General features: G+C 32.2%; 3 protein-coding genes across 4 annotated transcripts; all 3 read right to left on the reverse strand.

Annotated features, from left to right (window-relative positions):
- Positions 1–3,102: 3,102 nt before the first annotated feature.
- On the reverse strand, positions 3,103–6,359 carry LOC114384489 (bidirectional sugar transporter SWEET1-like). Its single transcript, XM_028344160.1, has 6 exons — positions 5,916–6,359; positions 5,752–5,788; positions 5,511–5,606; positions 4,946–5,225; positions 3,662–3,781; positions 3,103–3,537 (listed from the first exon to the last, which is right to left on the reverse strand). Exons 1-6 carry the CDS (start codon positions 5,947–5,949, stop codon positions 3,355–3,357), a joined length of 750 nt encoding a protein of 249 aa, XP_028199961.1. The 5' UTR covers positions 5,950–6,359; the 3' UTR covers positions 3,103–3,354.
- An 865-nt stretch (positions 6,360–7,224) lies between these two features.
- LOC114384014 lies at positions 7,225–8,669 on the reverse strand. The gene is made up of 2 exons (XM_028343695.1): positions 8,343–8,669; positions 7,225–7,281 (listed from the first exon to the last, which is right to left on the reverse strand). The coding sequence occupies exons 1-2, from the start codon at positions 8,667–8,669 to the stop codon at positions 7,225–7,227; spliced, it is 384 nt and encodes a 127-aa protein (XP_028199496.1).
- Positions 8,670–13,214: 4,545 nt separating this feature from the next.
- LOC114383107 (ureidoglycolate hydrolase-like) lies at positions 13,215–15,956 on the reverse strand. Of its 2 annotated transcripts, none has more exons than XR_003660404.1 (5): positions 15,604–15,956; positions 15,471–15,533; positions 14,190–14,932; positions 13,932–13,972; positions 13,215–13,380 (listed from the first exon to the last, which is right to left on the reverse strand). XR_003660404.1 is itself a non-coding variant. In XM_028342701.1 (5 exons), the coding sequence occupies exons 1-5, from the start codon at positions 15,728–15,730 to the stop codon at positions 13,283–13,285; spliced, it is 570 nt and encodes a 189-aa protein (XP_028198502.1). In that variant the 5' UTR covers positions 15,731–15,956; the 3' UTR covers positions 13,215–13,282. The 2 variants fall into 2 exon arrangements, 1 of the variants encoding a protein (XP_028198502.1); XM_028342701.1 differs by having other exon boundaries at positions 14,190–14,430.
- Positions 15,957–16,551: the final 595 nt, after the last annotated feature.

Below are 16,551 nucleotides of genomic sequence, written 5' to 3' on the forward strand. Positions count from 1 at the left end.
TAAAGCATCTCATTCATGTGAATGTTGTGATAAATTCAAAAAAGAAATTGTAGATTTAAAAATTGCTTTTGCCAAAGTTACTCTTGGTAAAAATAATTTAGATATTATATTAGGCAAACAAAAATGTGTTTTTGATAAGGCTGGATTAGGATATAATCCTAAAAATCAACAAAAAATGCATAAAAATTTCTTTGCCTCCACTCAAAAGGCTAGTTCTCCCTTGTTAACATGCTTTTACTATGGTAAGAATGATCATAGTGCATCAACATGTTATATTAGAAAGAATGGTAGTACCATTGGAAAAATGGTATGGGTTCCAAAAGGATCCTTACTCAAAAATAACATACAAGGACCAAAGAAAATTTGGGTACCAAAATTAAAATATGATTATATGAATGATGGACTCCTTGAAGCAAAGTTGGCACATTGATAGCGGTTTCTCCAAACATATGGCGGGAGATGCATCAAAGTTTATTCATATTTTTCCCAAAGATAGTGAATATGTGATCTATGGAGACAACAAACAAAGGTAAAATTGTTGGAGTTGGAAAAATAGGTACGAATCCCTCTACCTCCATAGAAAATGCTTTACTTATTGATGATCTTAAGCGTAGTTTATTAAGTATTCATCAATTATGTGATAAAGGCCTTTTGATATCATTTGATTCTCATATATTCTAACAAGCGGAAACATTTTCTTCTAGGCCATGAAATGATACTTGAACAGTATGACATTCTCTACTCTTTTAATTCGTTATAAATTGATGAATGTTTTTCTCCTCTTTACTCATGATTTTTTTTTGATGTTGACAAAGGGAAGAGAGATAGATAAAAGATAAGATAATAAGAGTTTATGAGACAACTTTTTATATATGAAATCTATACAATCTTCAATTGTTTCATATAAGCAATCATTGCAAAATCAAGAGGGAGTAAATTATACGTATAGATATTCTTTTGTTTTTACTTCTAACCTACAGATGGTTGTCATCATCAAAAAAGGGGGAGAATGTGTATCATGCAGCTTTAAGGTTTTGATGATGCTAGAGAGAATTTACTTGATAATGATTGTCATCATCAAAAAGTTTTTCAAAATGGTTTTGATGATGCTGAAAAGAATTCACTTGGTAATGATTGTCATCATCAAAAAGGGGGAGAATGTGAATGTATAAATACATGGTTTTGATGATGCCAAAGAATAATCAAACAAGATTGCTTTCAAGATTACTTCAACAAACATTCAAAGTTTAAGCATTGCTTCAAGATTAATACAAGGTTGCTTCAATAAACAAGCATTGCTTCAAGATTAATTCAAGATCAAGCTTTTGCCTCAAAACAAATTGCTTCCAAGAGATCAAGGCTCTAGTAATCGATTACACTACGATTACCAGGCAGTGTAATCAATTACCAGAAGACAATTTTGAAAAACAACTTTTAAAAAGGGTTTTGAATTTGAATTTTGAATCATGTAATCGATTACCAGATGTTTGTAATCGATTACAAGCAACGGAACTCTTGAAATTCAATTTGAAAAGTCATGACCATTCAAAATATAATTGTGTAATCGATTACCATAAACCTGTAATCGATTACCAATGAGAAAATTTCATAAAAGCTTTTTGAAAAGACACATCTCTTCAAACCATTTTTGAAAAGGCACGATGGACCTATATATATGTGTGTCTAACTTCAAAAAGCAAGAGAGAGATATTTCTAAGAGAACTTAATTGCCAAATGCTCTCTCAACAACTATTGAGCAAACACTTGCAAATCTATTGAGAATTCATCTAAGAACTTCAAATTGTATTATCATCTCTAAAAGAGAGAAATTCCTCTAGAATCTTCAATTTGTATCATCCGCTCTAAAGGAGAGAAATCTTTTTATTCATCTCATAAAGTCAGTTGTAATCAAGAAACAGACTGTCTCTTGGAGAATCTTTGAACACAAGGGTGAGGGATCCCAAGGTGTGTTTAAAGTCTATAAAGGATTTACAGAGATAGTGGAAAATCTCAAGTGGGTAACTTGAGGATTGGACGTAGGCACGAGAAGTGAACGAACCAGTATAAATGAGTTGGCATTTCTCTCTTCTCTTATCTCATTTATGTTATTGCAATCAATTTTATCTTGCGCGTTTAAAGAATATTATTAAATTGATTATTGCTTCTTCTTCTACATTCCAAGTCTATCATTTAGAAGGGGGTTAAAAGTTTGTTAGTGGGAAATTTTAAAACTTAATTCACCCCCCTCGTAAGTTATTGAGACCACTTGTCTAACATTATTAATATTGTCTTACAACTATATATTCTTATTACTCTCATCACCTTTATTCACTACTACAAAAAAGTTTTTTAACAACTTTAAAAGTGTTTCAAGGATGATTTTTAACCGTCATTAAAAGTAAAAGACTTTTTACTACATCACCTTACCATTGTTATTATTTTTCTTTTATTATTATCGTCATCATCACTCGAGTTTAAATGGAAAAATGATAGGTTTTTTTGTGATTCATTAAATTTATATTAAAATTGATAATCATTCCTACTAGAAGAAAATGCTTAGCTCTACAAAAAGAGTTGAATGCATGAAAAGGGACGAAAAACCAGTTCTCATTACTAAATTTAGTAAGTTCCTTGATTCAAACTCTGTCCTTGTCACATTCTTTGTATAGCCAAGACTCAAGATTAAATTTTTGAAGCCCACACAATTTCAATCTCCTCTCCATTTTTTCTCCTTAAACCAAATGAGAGAAAACTTTATTCTCTTCTCAAATTTTATTTCAAATTTCTCTCTCCCTCCCTTGTCAAACCTTGCATAAAATTAGTTATTTAGTAGAAAGAATAAAAACCCAAATGTCATTATTTAATATTAAAAACTTACTAATTAATGAAAAATATTAATAGTTTGTTTTAATTTTTTTTAAAAAAATGGATAAACACTTATCATACTGCTTGATACCAAGAGAAATAAAAAAATATACATGCATATTATGAGATATGTTTTTTGATAGAATTATAAGTGAGATATAGTATTTGTAACATAGAACTATTCACATATTCATTACTCTTTTAAATTTTATCCAGGCACAAGATATCGCTCGGATGTGTCTCGACAAAGGGACTGAAAAAGAAGAAAAGAAAATTGACACAACACAAACTTGTCTCAATGGCTAAACTTATAGTACAATTATCATAACGAAAAGCAAAAAAATTAAAAATCGTTGAGGAAACACAAAGTCACGAAGATAACAACAACAACAAAAGATATAAGCATAGTCCCAATTAAAGAGGTGCTCGTAATGCTAGCAGAGATAGAGGCAAAGATAACGGCATTTTTTTTTATGCTAACACGCGTCCCTAGACGTGTCCCTCTTGTGCTCCCTTCGAGTTGGATATGGGATTTTTATTAGCGGTGCCCATTTCCATAGCTTCTTCTTCTTCTGTTCTCGGCTTCTTCTTTTGATCCCCTTTTTTGTCACGGTAGATAAAATACAATATTAGTTGTGCTGTTCCCAACGCAGAACCAACCCCATTAGGTACCTACGTTCAATACAAGCCAATTGCAACCCAAGAGGGTAAGTTTAAAATAGTGACAATTTGTATTGTATTGTATTGATCCAATTGAAAATTGATAAAACGTGGATAATGTTAGTGTGCTACTTACAGCCACAAATGGGTCACGGCCTAGTAGCCCGTAGATGAACCAAGAAGTACCACAGAGGAACACAAAGAGTGAGAGGAAGAAGGGCATGAACTCCACGCTCTTGGTTTTGATCACTAGCCTCTGCACACACACACTCTAAAATAATGAAGAATCTATAGAAAAATATCTCACTTGGAATTTATACAATAATGTTTGGAATATAATTGCAACATACTTTCTAGATACAATCATCTTCGGTTTTTTTTTATAGTTTTTATTAATTATTAGGTTATAGACTATCATAGAAGAAATTTATTAATTCCAAAGTGTATTATTATAGAGCATCTTACTATCTCTTTTCATTATCTTTATGATAAGAACAGGGAGATAAGAATAAAACTATAAAAAAATGTAAATAAAATAGATGGAGATAAAAAAAATACTCTAAAACTTTAAATAAAAATGACTTTATAAAGTCATTTTTATTTAAAGTGTTAACCACCGCCCAATTAAACCTTAATCACTACCATAATAAAAAGACAAAGATGCTTCCGCAGAACTACATGTGCCCTTCTAAATCTGGGCACAGCTACCACTATTTTAATCAAAACTAATGAAGTTTATAATTAATTTTGCATATTGACATATTTATAATTCAAATCAAATTTTGAAACCTATAATTTTGATTTATTTAAAGTCAGGAAACGATAGTATCTATTCTCCCCTTAATAATTTGGGATTAAATATGCTTTTTATTTTTAATAAATTTTTATTTTTTAATAAATCTTTATTTTATATTAATTTTTTAATAAAATAATAATTTTTATTTTTGATTATTGATATTTTATTTTATTCCCTATTAAATCAGAAACTTTATATTTATTTTATCATAATATAATAAATTTTGTTTAAATTTCAACTAATTATAAATAAAAAATATTATCAGATACAAATCCAAAATTTATTAATTTATCATAAATTAATAAGAATGTAAAACAAAAGATAAAAACATATATTTAAGCATATAAATTAATCTAAAATAATTTATTTTTCTTCGTTAACTGAATGAATGATTAAAAAAAACTATAAAATCCAATCAAACAAGAGTAACATCTGACACTCCTAAAATTATGATTAACAGAAAAGACAATCTGAAAAGTAACATAACAAAACAAGAAGGGGGGAAAATGAAAAGACAGTGGCAAGTTGGCCATGCCATAATGACACACAATAAGGGGGTGTCTGTGAGTGAGGAATAGACACAAATGAATTAATATTAACATAGAAAGTGTGAGCTAAGCTTACCATAATTGAGAGTGGTGAACCATACATGATGATGGAAAATATGGCAGCAGCGAAGCCACAGAAGAGTTTTCGGGCATTGCCATGCAAAGCAAACAGTGACACCAGAACAACAACAGAGAACACTGCCACCACGAAGGAGAAAAGGCCAAGAATCTTGGCCTTCTCTTTCTTTGGTGCGAAGTAGATGAAGATGAAGACGTATATGATTTCAATCCCTGCTCCTGTGCCATTGATTATTGTCACAAGTATGTTGTTTGGGGACACAAATGGCAAACCATACCTGTGAGTTGTAAAATCAGAAGAAAAATAATTAGACCCATCATTAAAAATCAAACTTTACTACATGGAATCAACCCATTTGAAATTTGTCTTTCTCAAATTGAGCTAACTAGAAATGAAACAAAAGGGTAGCAAGAAAGAACATGGTATAGTTTATAAAGCCAAGATTGTGACCAAAAAGTACTACATGAAAATGATGCAAAATAAAGGACAATGACAACAATAACCGACAAAAAAAGTCTAAAGATAAAACAAAAGAATTGAAAGAACAGAGTGAGAAACTTACCAAGCAGAAAGGAGACAGTTGAGAAGGGTCATAGGGTAAGGAACCCCCGAAAATTTCTCTGTGGATTTGTTCTTAATGATCCTCCAGAATGTCACTCTACAAAACCAAATTTCTCATAAATTTTGCTCAAATGGGTACTCTACGAACACAAAAATATGACTTTATGTGCATTTTAAAGAATAGAGAGAAAAACAAAAATCAACAACGAGAAACCAGAAGGAGGCAGTTATGAGATACATACATTGGGGCCAAGAAGAGGAACAAACCAGAAACATTCCCTGAACCGCAAAAAAAGAAGATTGAGAAAAAAAACAAGAACCATAAACAAGAACAGCGCAGCATTCAATGCATGCAACCATTGAGAAGAAAAATAAGAGAAACCCATGTGTGAAAAATTAAACTCACCAAATATCCCGAAAATGAAATGCGCAACATCCATGATCTTGAAGCTTAGATATTAGAGAAAAATATCCTTTGAGAGTTAAAGAAGAGAGGAAAATGAAAAGTGCTCTAAAGAACGAGTGGTTTCTTTAGGCATGCAAGGTAACTCAAAAACTGCAGGGGTGGTAGTTTGAAGGGGTTATGAAAGGATTATATATAGGGAAGGGGAAAGAATTGAAAGGTAACTTCTTTGGGGCAGTAATATTATAAAAAAGAACAAATTTTAGTGTTTGATCTTATCCACGGGGATTCATCGATGGGAGAACCGATTTTTCGGCTTCATAGACAGTGTGTGTGTGTGGTGTGTCTTTATATATTAATTGCACCAAACCCATTTGAATGCAGATGCTAATGTAACATTCATGGGGTGAAGGCCGACATGCTCTATAGGGGGATAAGGCGAAGCCTCGAACAGAGAAAGAAAACATTAATGCATACAAGTGCAAATGAGGACAAACAACTTATATCTAATTGAACCGATATAATTAAAACAGTATTCTTTTTTTCTTTTACCATATAAAGTGCAAAATATTCGTTTTCTCTTTCAAACATTTTTTTTTTACTGCAAGACTCGACTACTTAACGAATTTGAACCAAATACTTGTTGATAATTCAGACGAAATAGTAGTAATGGATTTTTTTTTCCATAATTTGTTCTGATCTCTAGTAATAATACTTGTCTTAACTATACTGCTTCTTTTGAGATTGGAGGTTTGAGCTTAAAAACTAGGAGTTAGGGCCGCATAACTTTCAAAAAAAATATTTCCTGATTTCATTTTGAATTATAAACATGTTATGGTATTTTTTTATTTTATAGTTAAATATTTATAAAAAGAATGATAAAAACTATAAATTAATTCAAATTAAAATAAAATAAATCAAAAGAACATTTTAGTTGCCAAACTAAAAAATAGATTGGCTAAAAAAAAGAATAGAAAGCATTCTTTTAAGAATTTAATATATTCATCGTACAAGTAAAACTTATATAATCATTTAATTATAGATTGTGATGTAGTAAGACTTTACACTTATGTAATAATTATTTAAAAATCATATTTAAGATAACTTTTAATTGATTCATAATATAAAACTTTTTAAATTGGATACGAAAATTAAACTCTTAAAACCAAATTAATAGTCCAAACCAGAATCAGAATAAAAAAAATCCAAAACACCTTGTTTATCATCACATTGATTTCACGTGCAATAAAATCAATAAAATTAGTAAGTTCCACACACTTAGACAGAAACGATGAACATTGCGTTGCTCCATTCAGTGTGATAGTGATAGTATGGAACCTTTGTCACGCAATCTTGCCTTTTCTACTTTCTTTTCAAAAACCAAAACCAAAGGAAAAGCTCATTAGCTCAAAAACAAAGGGAAAAAAAAACTGTAACTTTCTAATAATCATGAGAGTAATAACTCTTATATTATGGGTTAAAATATAAAGTTATGCTAAAAAATCAAATTAATATACAAAAAATTCATTAAACAGATCAGACCATAACCATAACACTCTACACCACTTTTTCATATATTTTGTAGGACCGATTTCAAAAGTTCAACCATCAATTGTAATATGGTAGTCAGATTTAGGGTTATTTTTGTCCAATAAGCGGTTTGTAAAGGGAAAAAAAACTAAAGTAAAAAGAAAAATAAATCAACCTATTTTAAATATATGATAAGGAGATGAAAAGAATGACAAATGCAGTTATGCGGAAGAGTGAAAGTAATTCATCAAGTCATTCTAACTCATTTAATGCAAACCATTTTTTATGTGGTTGTCAAAATTAGTATATAATTTTGTTCAATAATCATTTTGTAAAAGAAAAAAGAAAAAAAACAAACTACTCCCTTTTAAAAAAGATAGGGACACTAAGAACATTTTAGTGCACCATCCTAATTTGGGATCTTAAAACACTTATTATGGATCCATAATGTCACATGTATTTCATGATCTCTCTCATGTTTTTTTTTTTATGGTAGATCTCACTGAGTTCTTAGAGCATTTTTTGGTGTCCCACAATCAATCCAATTTTAAAAATTTAATGAATTATTTTTAAATTAAATTTAAGTAATTAATTATATACATTTTAATTATGAAACAATTAACATTAAGAAATATAAAAAATATAAATAATTAAAATTTTTATTTATGACTAAAAGTTAAACCAACAAAAAATACATAATGTTCATAAGTAACAAAATATGAAACATTGGCATTGAGAAATGAAAATTAAATTTCACTATTCTTATCACCGAAACATTCTCAAATATGTTTCATGAAGTCTCATTGAAGTTGTTGATAATTTTTTTTTTTTTTGTTTTGTATGCATATGGCATCTCATTTGCAGGTATGTAACAAAGTTGGAATAAACATCATGAGATACCACATCAGTTGAAATCTCATTGTCTATATGATCATAATCAACATCAATATTATCATTGTATGTATCTTGTTCATCTTCAACAATCATGTCATGCAATATAATGTATGTCAATATTATATCCTTCATTATATCTATGTCCCAAGCACGTGATGGATCACATATAATTGCAAATCGTGATTTGAGTATACCAAATGCTTGTTCCACATCCTTTCTTGTCGATTCTTGACATTTGGCAAATACTTCTTTCTTCTCTCCTTGTGGCATTGGGATAGTCTTCACAAATGTGGCCCAATTAGGATAAATTCCATTTGCAAGATTGTACCCCATATTATATGGGTTTTGATTAATTGTAAATTGCATTGGAGGAGCTTGACCTTACAAAACTTCATTAAACACATTAGATTTTCAACTACTCTGATCACCTATGACAAGCAATGACGAGACATTTCTAGTTTCCACAATGGCAATAATTTGTCCTCCTTTGACAAGCACCATACGAGACATCCCAAACTCTTCCTTTTTTTTTTCCACACAAGTGTTCCTTTTTTTAGTTCAGTTTCCCCAAATCTCCCAGAGAAACCCTCATTTGCCTTCATCTTCCTTGTTCAAACAAACCCTCCCTTGCCTCTTCCTCTTCCTCCCACAAGACCGAACACACCACTCTACTACCTATTTCATCTACCGCCCCCACCTTCCTCTATTTTCAACCATGCCTCAAGTGTGATTTCTTTTGCCTCTCCCTCAAACCTGACACTCCTCTCTGCCCCCACCTTCCTCTCTGCGGCCGATTCACCTTTGCCAGCCGTTGTCTCTGCCCCACCCTTTTGTGCATGGCCATGATCATCTCTGCCCAACCCTCATCTTCTTTGTCCAACCTAAATCTTTCCTTCATTTTCCGATTTAGCCTCCAAGCTTGCGGATCTCTCAAAAGGGCACAAATTGGAGTCCCCAAATAACGTCCCTTTCTGATCCTTTTTCTGCAATCATCAACGACGACCGTCGTGCCTACCTCAAAGCCTCCAGCAACTACTTTCAGGCTCTGTATTTTTAATTAAATTGATTCTTGTTGTTGTTGTTGTTATGACTAATAAAAAAGTAGCATTCTACAACAGGAAAACGATGACAGTTCTCCAAGAATCGTCTTAGATTCGATTGCGGTGACATTTTTGTAATATGAACGACTTCAACAAAGACGGTTTTGCAAGATTCGTATTAGAAACCTGTATTCCATGATAGTTTTTGTAAAAATGTCCTGTTTTCGTTTCTATTCCAACAATTAAAAATCGAAGGGTTGCACATGTCTAGCTCAGTCACACTCACAACAGAGAGGAACCCTAAAATTCCTCCGCCGCGATGAACATGCATCGACGACAATGTCGATATCGAATTGACAAACAAACCAATGATTTGAAGAAGGTGGCTAGTCTTCTTCAGATCTGATTGAAGAAAGAAATGGAGGGAGTGCTAGAACTATGATGCGCGAAGTACACGAAGGAGATGATGGCGAGCGTGGATTTCCTCGCCAACTTCTAGAAGCTTCTAGAAAAAGGCTATCCTCTTCTGAAACTTCCAGATGACATTTACCCTCTGCTAAAGCTGAAAATGGCGACGAGGAATGACGAGAAGCAGATCCCATACGAGAGTGTTTGATGCTGATGTTTCAAAAGAAAAGAAAAAGCCTAAAGAAGGTGATAATGTTGTTGAAGAAGCTCCCTCAGATATACCATCTCTAATAGAGTTGAAGTGGATCTAATATGAACTAATGATTCGGTAATTGATTCCCTACTTGTTGTCTAATTTTGCTTGTTCAATCCGCTGCTTGTGACATCCTCTACCCCACACATATATGTACTAATAATAAAAGAAATAGGAATGAGGAATTAATTAAATGTTTTAAAACACATTTAAATAAAAACATTTCAAAAGAGTAAAAGATTCACATTCACTTTTCTAATATCATAATAGAACTTGTCCAAATAAATAACAAAATTATTTCGGCTCAAAACAAGTCATCCAAAACATGATGCAATTAATATAGAAACCCATGTCCAGTGTCACATTCTATCAAAGCATTGTGTCTCAACGTCCTCTAGCACAAGGTTCTTTAAAGTCATCCACCTAACCATTTGCTACCAAGAACACAAAGTTTGAGATCATCATAGGATCTAAACACAAACAATGCACAGGGAGTGAGCTATCACATTCCTATCTAACATAAAGATAAACAAAGACACAATCAATATAAATTATAGAAGTATTTATAACTTAGCTCAACTTAATACAATCCATATTACTTCACCACTTATCATTTAAAATTTATTTTTCAATCACCAATCATGTTACACATGAATCACACACTCGAGTCAAGACGTAAAAACACTCATTAATTTCATAATAAACAATTCACATGCATTATGCAACATTTATACTAAAACTCAAGCCTATATGCAATGTGGTACCATGTCAGTGAAAAACCACACTGGGGCACTTAGGAGTATATAACAAGACACACCACACAATGGGTATGTCAGGTCACTCTCACTAAGTAAAATCATAAGGTGACTAGTCAAGGTCACTCTGTTTTGCGAGAATGCTCCTACCATATGGAATCAACATAGGCTTAAAGGAGCACTCAAACTAAGTGTCTTTACCCCCAAGGCCTAGACTCTGAAAGATCCATTAAGGCCTCATCTTCCTGATTCAGGTTCAACCCCTAAAACAATTTTTACACGCAGATACTACTCATGAATTATAGAATACGCACGACCTCACACTAGTGTTTCAAACACGTTTAACACATTGTATTACAATTTAACACTTTAGGTTCCTAACTAGGAATCCTACACTTTTCCTTTTAACACTGTGAATAAACACTTTTCTCAAGGTAAACACGAGTTGGGTTATTGTATAATTCACAGCTCACAACACAAGTATTGTCACATCAAGTGTTAACCACACACTTATTCACAACTAAATTTCATGTCCACAATTTTAACATATCACAAGGTCAAAATCCACCATCACATGTTTACATGTATCTCATAAATCAACGCATGTTCAACTTTGCACTTATACTCAATCTCAATAACAATGTTATGATCTCAAAGCAACATGTTATCTCATAATTAATCACATATTCAATTTATCACTTACACACAATTTTAATCACAATTTCATGATCTCAATATTACAATCTCGTAATTATAATCATACATGAAGAATTAAAATACAATAAAACATCCCAAAATAAATTCCAATTTGATCCTCTAAGGATCCCTACACATGTTCATTCTAACCCCAATTGCGATAAACTCATACCTTACCATTAAGTGGGCTCATGTGTGCAGTCCACAGAGATAGCGGCGTCTCTAGCGGTTCCCTATGATTCCTCAAGCTTTTCCTCTGTTTGCTCTATTAGGATTTTCAAGCGTTAGAGAAAAGGAGAAAAGATTGTAGCCTTGAGTTCATTGTCTGCGTGTGGTGAGAATTTTTCCCTCCACAGACATTATTTTGCAAATCCCAATAGGGTGGATGTGCGGAAATGCATTTTGAACCTGCTAAAGGAAGAGGAAGCATAGAGACGTGCCAATGTGAAAATTGACCAAACATATCTCTATTTATAACTAGGGTACTCAAGGCTTATTATTTACTCTATTTGTTTCTTCATTTTATCATTATATAAAAAGAAGTTCTATTTTACTCCCTATCAAATGAATAAATAAAACATTTTTTAAGGACATACATTTATTTTATTTGCCTTAAAACTATTATTTTAATTAGTATGATTATTTCTCCTTATTTATTTAATTATAAAAACTTCATTATTTTTCTAAAACTCTATTTATTTTTAAATAAAATTATTTTTAATTTATTTTATGAAAAATGGGGTGTTACAACCTGGTAGGGGTGTTAAAATGTGGATGTTGTTCTGTTACATAGTTATCAGTAGCAGCGAATAGCACCACTACTGCAATAGAAACCCAATAAACCCACTAGTTTGTGCACTTTAAAAGACCAGATTACTATAGAAGAACTTTTTCCATCTGACTCCTTCAACTTTTCAGTTTTGCTTCCACATATTTGGAATAAGTGATTTTTAATCTTTCTTTATCAATCTTTTTAACTAGATCTAGGGAACTTAATTCATTGGTTGATCTAGGGAATGGGGATCTGGATTCTGTATTATTTAAAAAAAAATTGGAATCTTAGGCTTTCCACTACTACATAATACCGATTCTACATCAATAATGTAGCACATTCGATGTTGGTTTTTAACCATCGTTGTAACAACCATCGTAGAATGTCAACCCATCTACGACAACGGTTCACAACTCGTTGTAGAATACGGCACATTCTAATATGGTCGCGTACACAAACTCGTCTTAGAATGTGTCACATTCTACGACGGGTCTGTTGACACGACCGTCATAGAATGTGCCACATTCTACGACAGGTTTTGGCAGAACCATTGTAGAAAGGTTATTTTTTTTTATGGCCTGATTATTTTCACAACCACCTATAATTTTATCACATTTAGTATCATTTTCAGACCACACAACTAGGCAAAAATTAAGGTAATGACATTACATACCAATACATGTAATGTAAAGAAAAAATCATGTTAGGTAGCTAGAGGCGCAAGTCAAACAAATTAAGTCAAGTAGGAGAACAAAATTATCATGTTGCTATTAGAAAAATAGAATGTTGTAGTACATACTATAATACATGTTGGGTTAATCTGATTATCAACATCAATAACCATTCTAGAAAACCATTCTTATATATCCACTTTTCACATTGAATGGTTCAACCCCTCATTCTAATAGATTAAAAGGGGTATATCCAAAATTTGAAATTATTTAATCATTTGGCTGTAACAGAAATAAATTGCATGTCCTTTTTGTATAATGATAATCCACATAAACTCATTACAAAGGATGTTATTGACTGGACAATTTGGCTAGGGTGAGCGCCGATACGTTTACACCATTTGACATATCTTCAATGGTGGCAAACTCTTTAGGCTTATGGTTGTACCCTGCAAAAACAATAAAAAGAATATTAAGAAATTCCTTTCCTTATAAAGGTTTTTAGGAAGAAAAAAAAACATTTTTTCATATCATTCAGCTCTATCAAATTTGAAACTAAAAGGCATATCTACATTGAACAATTAATAGCAACAAGGTGAGGTTGGGCTCGTTGCCCCCAAACCAACTCAGTGCCCTCCATTTACATCTTGGGGAAAGTCTAACCCTGAACGGGTCAAATTGGGTTTTCCAGCCAAGCTTTAGGTGTGGTAGGATGGGGACCAAAGGCTATGAGTGTTTTTGTCATGTCAAATTTAACATGAAAAACTTGTGCAATGTGTCTATATTCTGAATTCATTCATTGGATGTTTATTTACATTATTAGAGGTCTACTTTTCAATTAGTGTTCATACATAAAATGTTATTATAGAAGGAACATGTAGCTGCATTTGGTTCCCCATGTTTTGGCTATTAATTACACAAACAATGTTGATGGTGGTGTCACATCAGAGCACATAGCACGTGCGTACACATACACATAAAAAAAAGCAGCAGTACATACCTTTGTACCATGGAATGAAAATCATGCCCATTGGAGACAACCTGCAATTAAATAATTTACATGAGCAGCATATATTCAATTCATATGAGAGCAAAGCACTGTATGTTTCTTGTAACATAATATAATTAGATTAAATTATGCCAATTAATAAAGATTTGTTAAGCTACTATATGTTTGGAACCATTAAAATTATAGGGCATATGTGCAAGACCAGTCCAACAAGTCTACTAACATGTCACCTCTCTCTCTCTAGATTACCTGGCCATAAGCAATGAATCATGATAGGCTCTACTAATCATCAACTTGCTTGTCAAGTTTAGTTCTTTTGTTGCAGTCTCTACTGCCTTCATGACTGCTTCATTAGAAAGGGATAGTGGATCCTGATTGATGACACGGAAATGAGAGAACTTGACACCTCGTGTTTTGGTTATTTTAATTGCTGATTGATGAATTTTGTCAACCACTTTATTTCTTCTTTCCTCATCAATGTCTCTTGTGTCTGTAACAATACCGAATAATTACAACCTAATATTTTATAAAGTAACACATACTAATTTATCAGCAAATATTTTGCTCTGAATATGGGAGTCGCCACTGACATCATTAGGAATAGAGGGAATAACATAATCATATCCTCGACCTTTACAAGACAAAGTAATGTGTGCATTAAACAAGAAGAAGCAACAAATGAAATAACTTTAATAATAGCAGAATAACGAAGAAAGTAATAGGTATAGATCTTTAGCTATTCCAAAAAATTTCAAAGACAACTATTAATCAATAGTCCCAAGATATAGTCATAGTAGTAATTAATGTAATCTCTAAGGATTTGTAGCAGCTAATCAGTCGACACTTGAAGAGAAAATGACGAAAGAGTTCGACCAACTTGCAGGTTTGCCAATAAAACTCAAAACTCGGTTGATGAAGTTGCCCAAATTATTCAGCAAGTCACTATTTAATTTAGCGTGCAAGTCAGGCCATGTAAATAATGTATCTGATACCTACAATGCATAATCAGATTCAAAGATTTAATAAATGGGGAGAGAATAGAATATCCATTAATGTTTCTCAAGAGACAAGAAAGGTAAAACAAAAATGGTTAAAGTATGTTTAAAATAGAATTATCTCGGGCCTATTTGTTAGCAAGTAATATCTCCATACTTCAACTGGAATGTTAGTATCTTTCACATCTTTACCAAATACCCCGATACCTTTGCTCTTAGAAAACTTCTATAAAAGAAAATTTTCAGTAAAATTGAGTTGCTTCATAATGTTCAAATGTCAATCATTATCTATAGAAAGTAAGATATTTGGCAATATGCATCATTAGGCCCCTTTTGGATTAACTTCTAGCCTATGGGAGCTTTTCAATTGAGATTAATAGTTGATTCCTAACTGGAATTATCCATTAGGTATAGAAAAAAAGAAGCAAACAATTCTTAACAAACATAAGGAAACAATTTTTGCATGGTAAAACCAGTTGTAATTAAACATTATAAGAATGCCTGGTTCAACCAAAGTTGTCCTGTAAATACATACCAATTTCTAGGTGACATTTGTTGGGGATGTTGTTGATTGCTCCAAGATGCAGTTCCAAGATACCTTGTAAAATTAAAAGAGGTTGCTTAAATGGAAGTTCTAGATTAATCGAGCCACTTCAATAATAACCTACCGGCAGTGCCAACATTATCAATTGAACCACAATCCAACACATGCCTCTCTATAGCCAGGGCTAATTCAGAAGGAGCCAAACCAACATGATTTCTACTCCAAATGATATCTAAAGTAAACTTAATCATTACAGTTTGTTAATTAACAAGTTTCAATTTCAAAAGGGATCCAAGTAGTGGACTAGAAATATAGTGGAATCAAAAGATAGAATGCTACTATTTGTTGACTCAATGTTCCTTCAGAAAAAAAAAAATTATTGTGGATGTAAGCTTATTACATGCAACAATAGACAAACAGGCACACACAAAGATATTGATAAAAAATAAGTGAGGGAATGTTAACAAATCAAATCAATGCCAGTATATGTGCTATTTTTTTGTTCTTGTTAGATTTATTGTCAATAGGACTACCATAATGCGGATAACGATAACCTGCACCCAATTAGTGTGCCACAACAAAAACACTTATCCTATCGGGATAAGTACAAATCACAACCACAAAAAATTGTACAATGACTTTGGTCCACATAATTATTAACAAATAATTATATAAAAATGCTGAATTAAATGTCAATTGACCATAATTCTTTATAACGTAAACAATGAAAATGTTAAGTTCCAAACAAAAATCTTCCTATGTCATCTAAATTTTTCTAACTTCCATGTTTTTATGTTTTAGAAAATAGGCTGCCCATTTCTTGCGTAGTGTCATCATGGCGTCATTGTCTAATGTTGTTCCATCTCAAAACCACTACAAAATTGTAAATATGAAATTAGTGTCATACATCAACCATTGAGGTAGGATTTGATACCAAAGTAACAAATTAGTTATTGTTATAGTATGCATACCTTGTTCCATTCATTCTTCAAACCATTGCTGACTATACACCACATCCAATTTCACTTACTGATTCAAGTAAGGTCCTAAGTACAGTTGTTGATGTGATTCC

This window comes from Glycine soja, chromosome 14 (assembly GCF_004193775.1).
Source record: "Glycine soja cultivar W05 chromosome 14, ASM419377v2, whole genome shotgun sequence".
Taxonomy (NCBI): Eukaryota; Viridiplantae; Streptophyta; class Magnoliopsida; order Fabales; family Fabaceae; genus Glycine; species Glycine soja.

Coding starts and splice junctions, on each gene's coding strand:
- LOC114384489 (XM_028344160.1), bottom strand. CDS start 5,949: ATGGATGTTGCGCATTTCATTTTCGGGATATTTG. Junction 5,789..5,915: donor TTTCATTTTCGGGATATTTG/GTGAGTTTAATT, acceptor TTTGCGGTTCAG/GGAATGTTTCTGGTTTGTTC. Junction 5,607..5,751: donor TTCCTCTTCTTGGCCCCAAT/GTATGTATCTCA, acceptor TTGGTTTTGTAG/AGTGACATTCTGGAGGATCA.
- LOC114384014 (XM_028343695.1), bottom strand. CDS start 8,669: ATGGGGTACAATCTTGCAAATGGAATTTATCCTAATTGGGCCACATTT. Junction 7,282..8,342: donor ATGAGATTTCAACTGATGTG/GTATCTCATGAT, acceptor GTTTTTGAAAAG/AAAGTAGAAAAGGCAAGATT.
- LOC114383107 (XM_028342701.1), bottom strand. CDS start 15,730: ATGATTAAGTTTACTTTAGATATCATTTGGAGTAGAAATCATGTTGGT. Junction 15,534..15,603: donor TGATAATGTTGGCACTGCCG/GTAGGTTATTAT, acceptor TAATTTTACAAG/GTATCTTGGAACTGCATCTT. Junction 14,431..15,470: donor CAAATGTCACCTAGAAATTG/GTATGTATTTAC, acceptor GTATTGTTACAG/ACACAAGAGACATTGATGAG.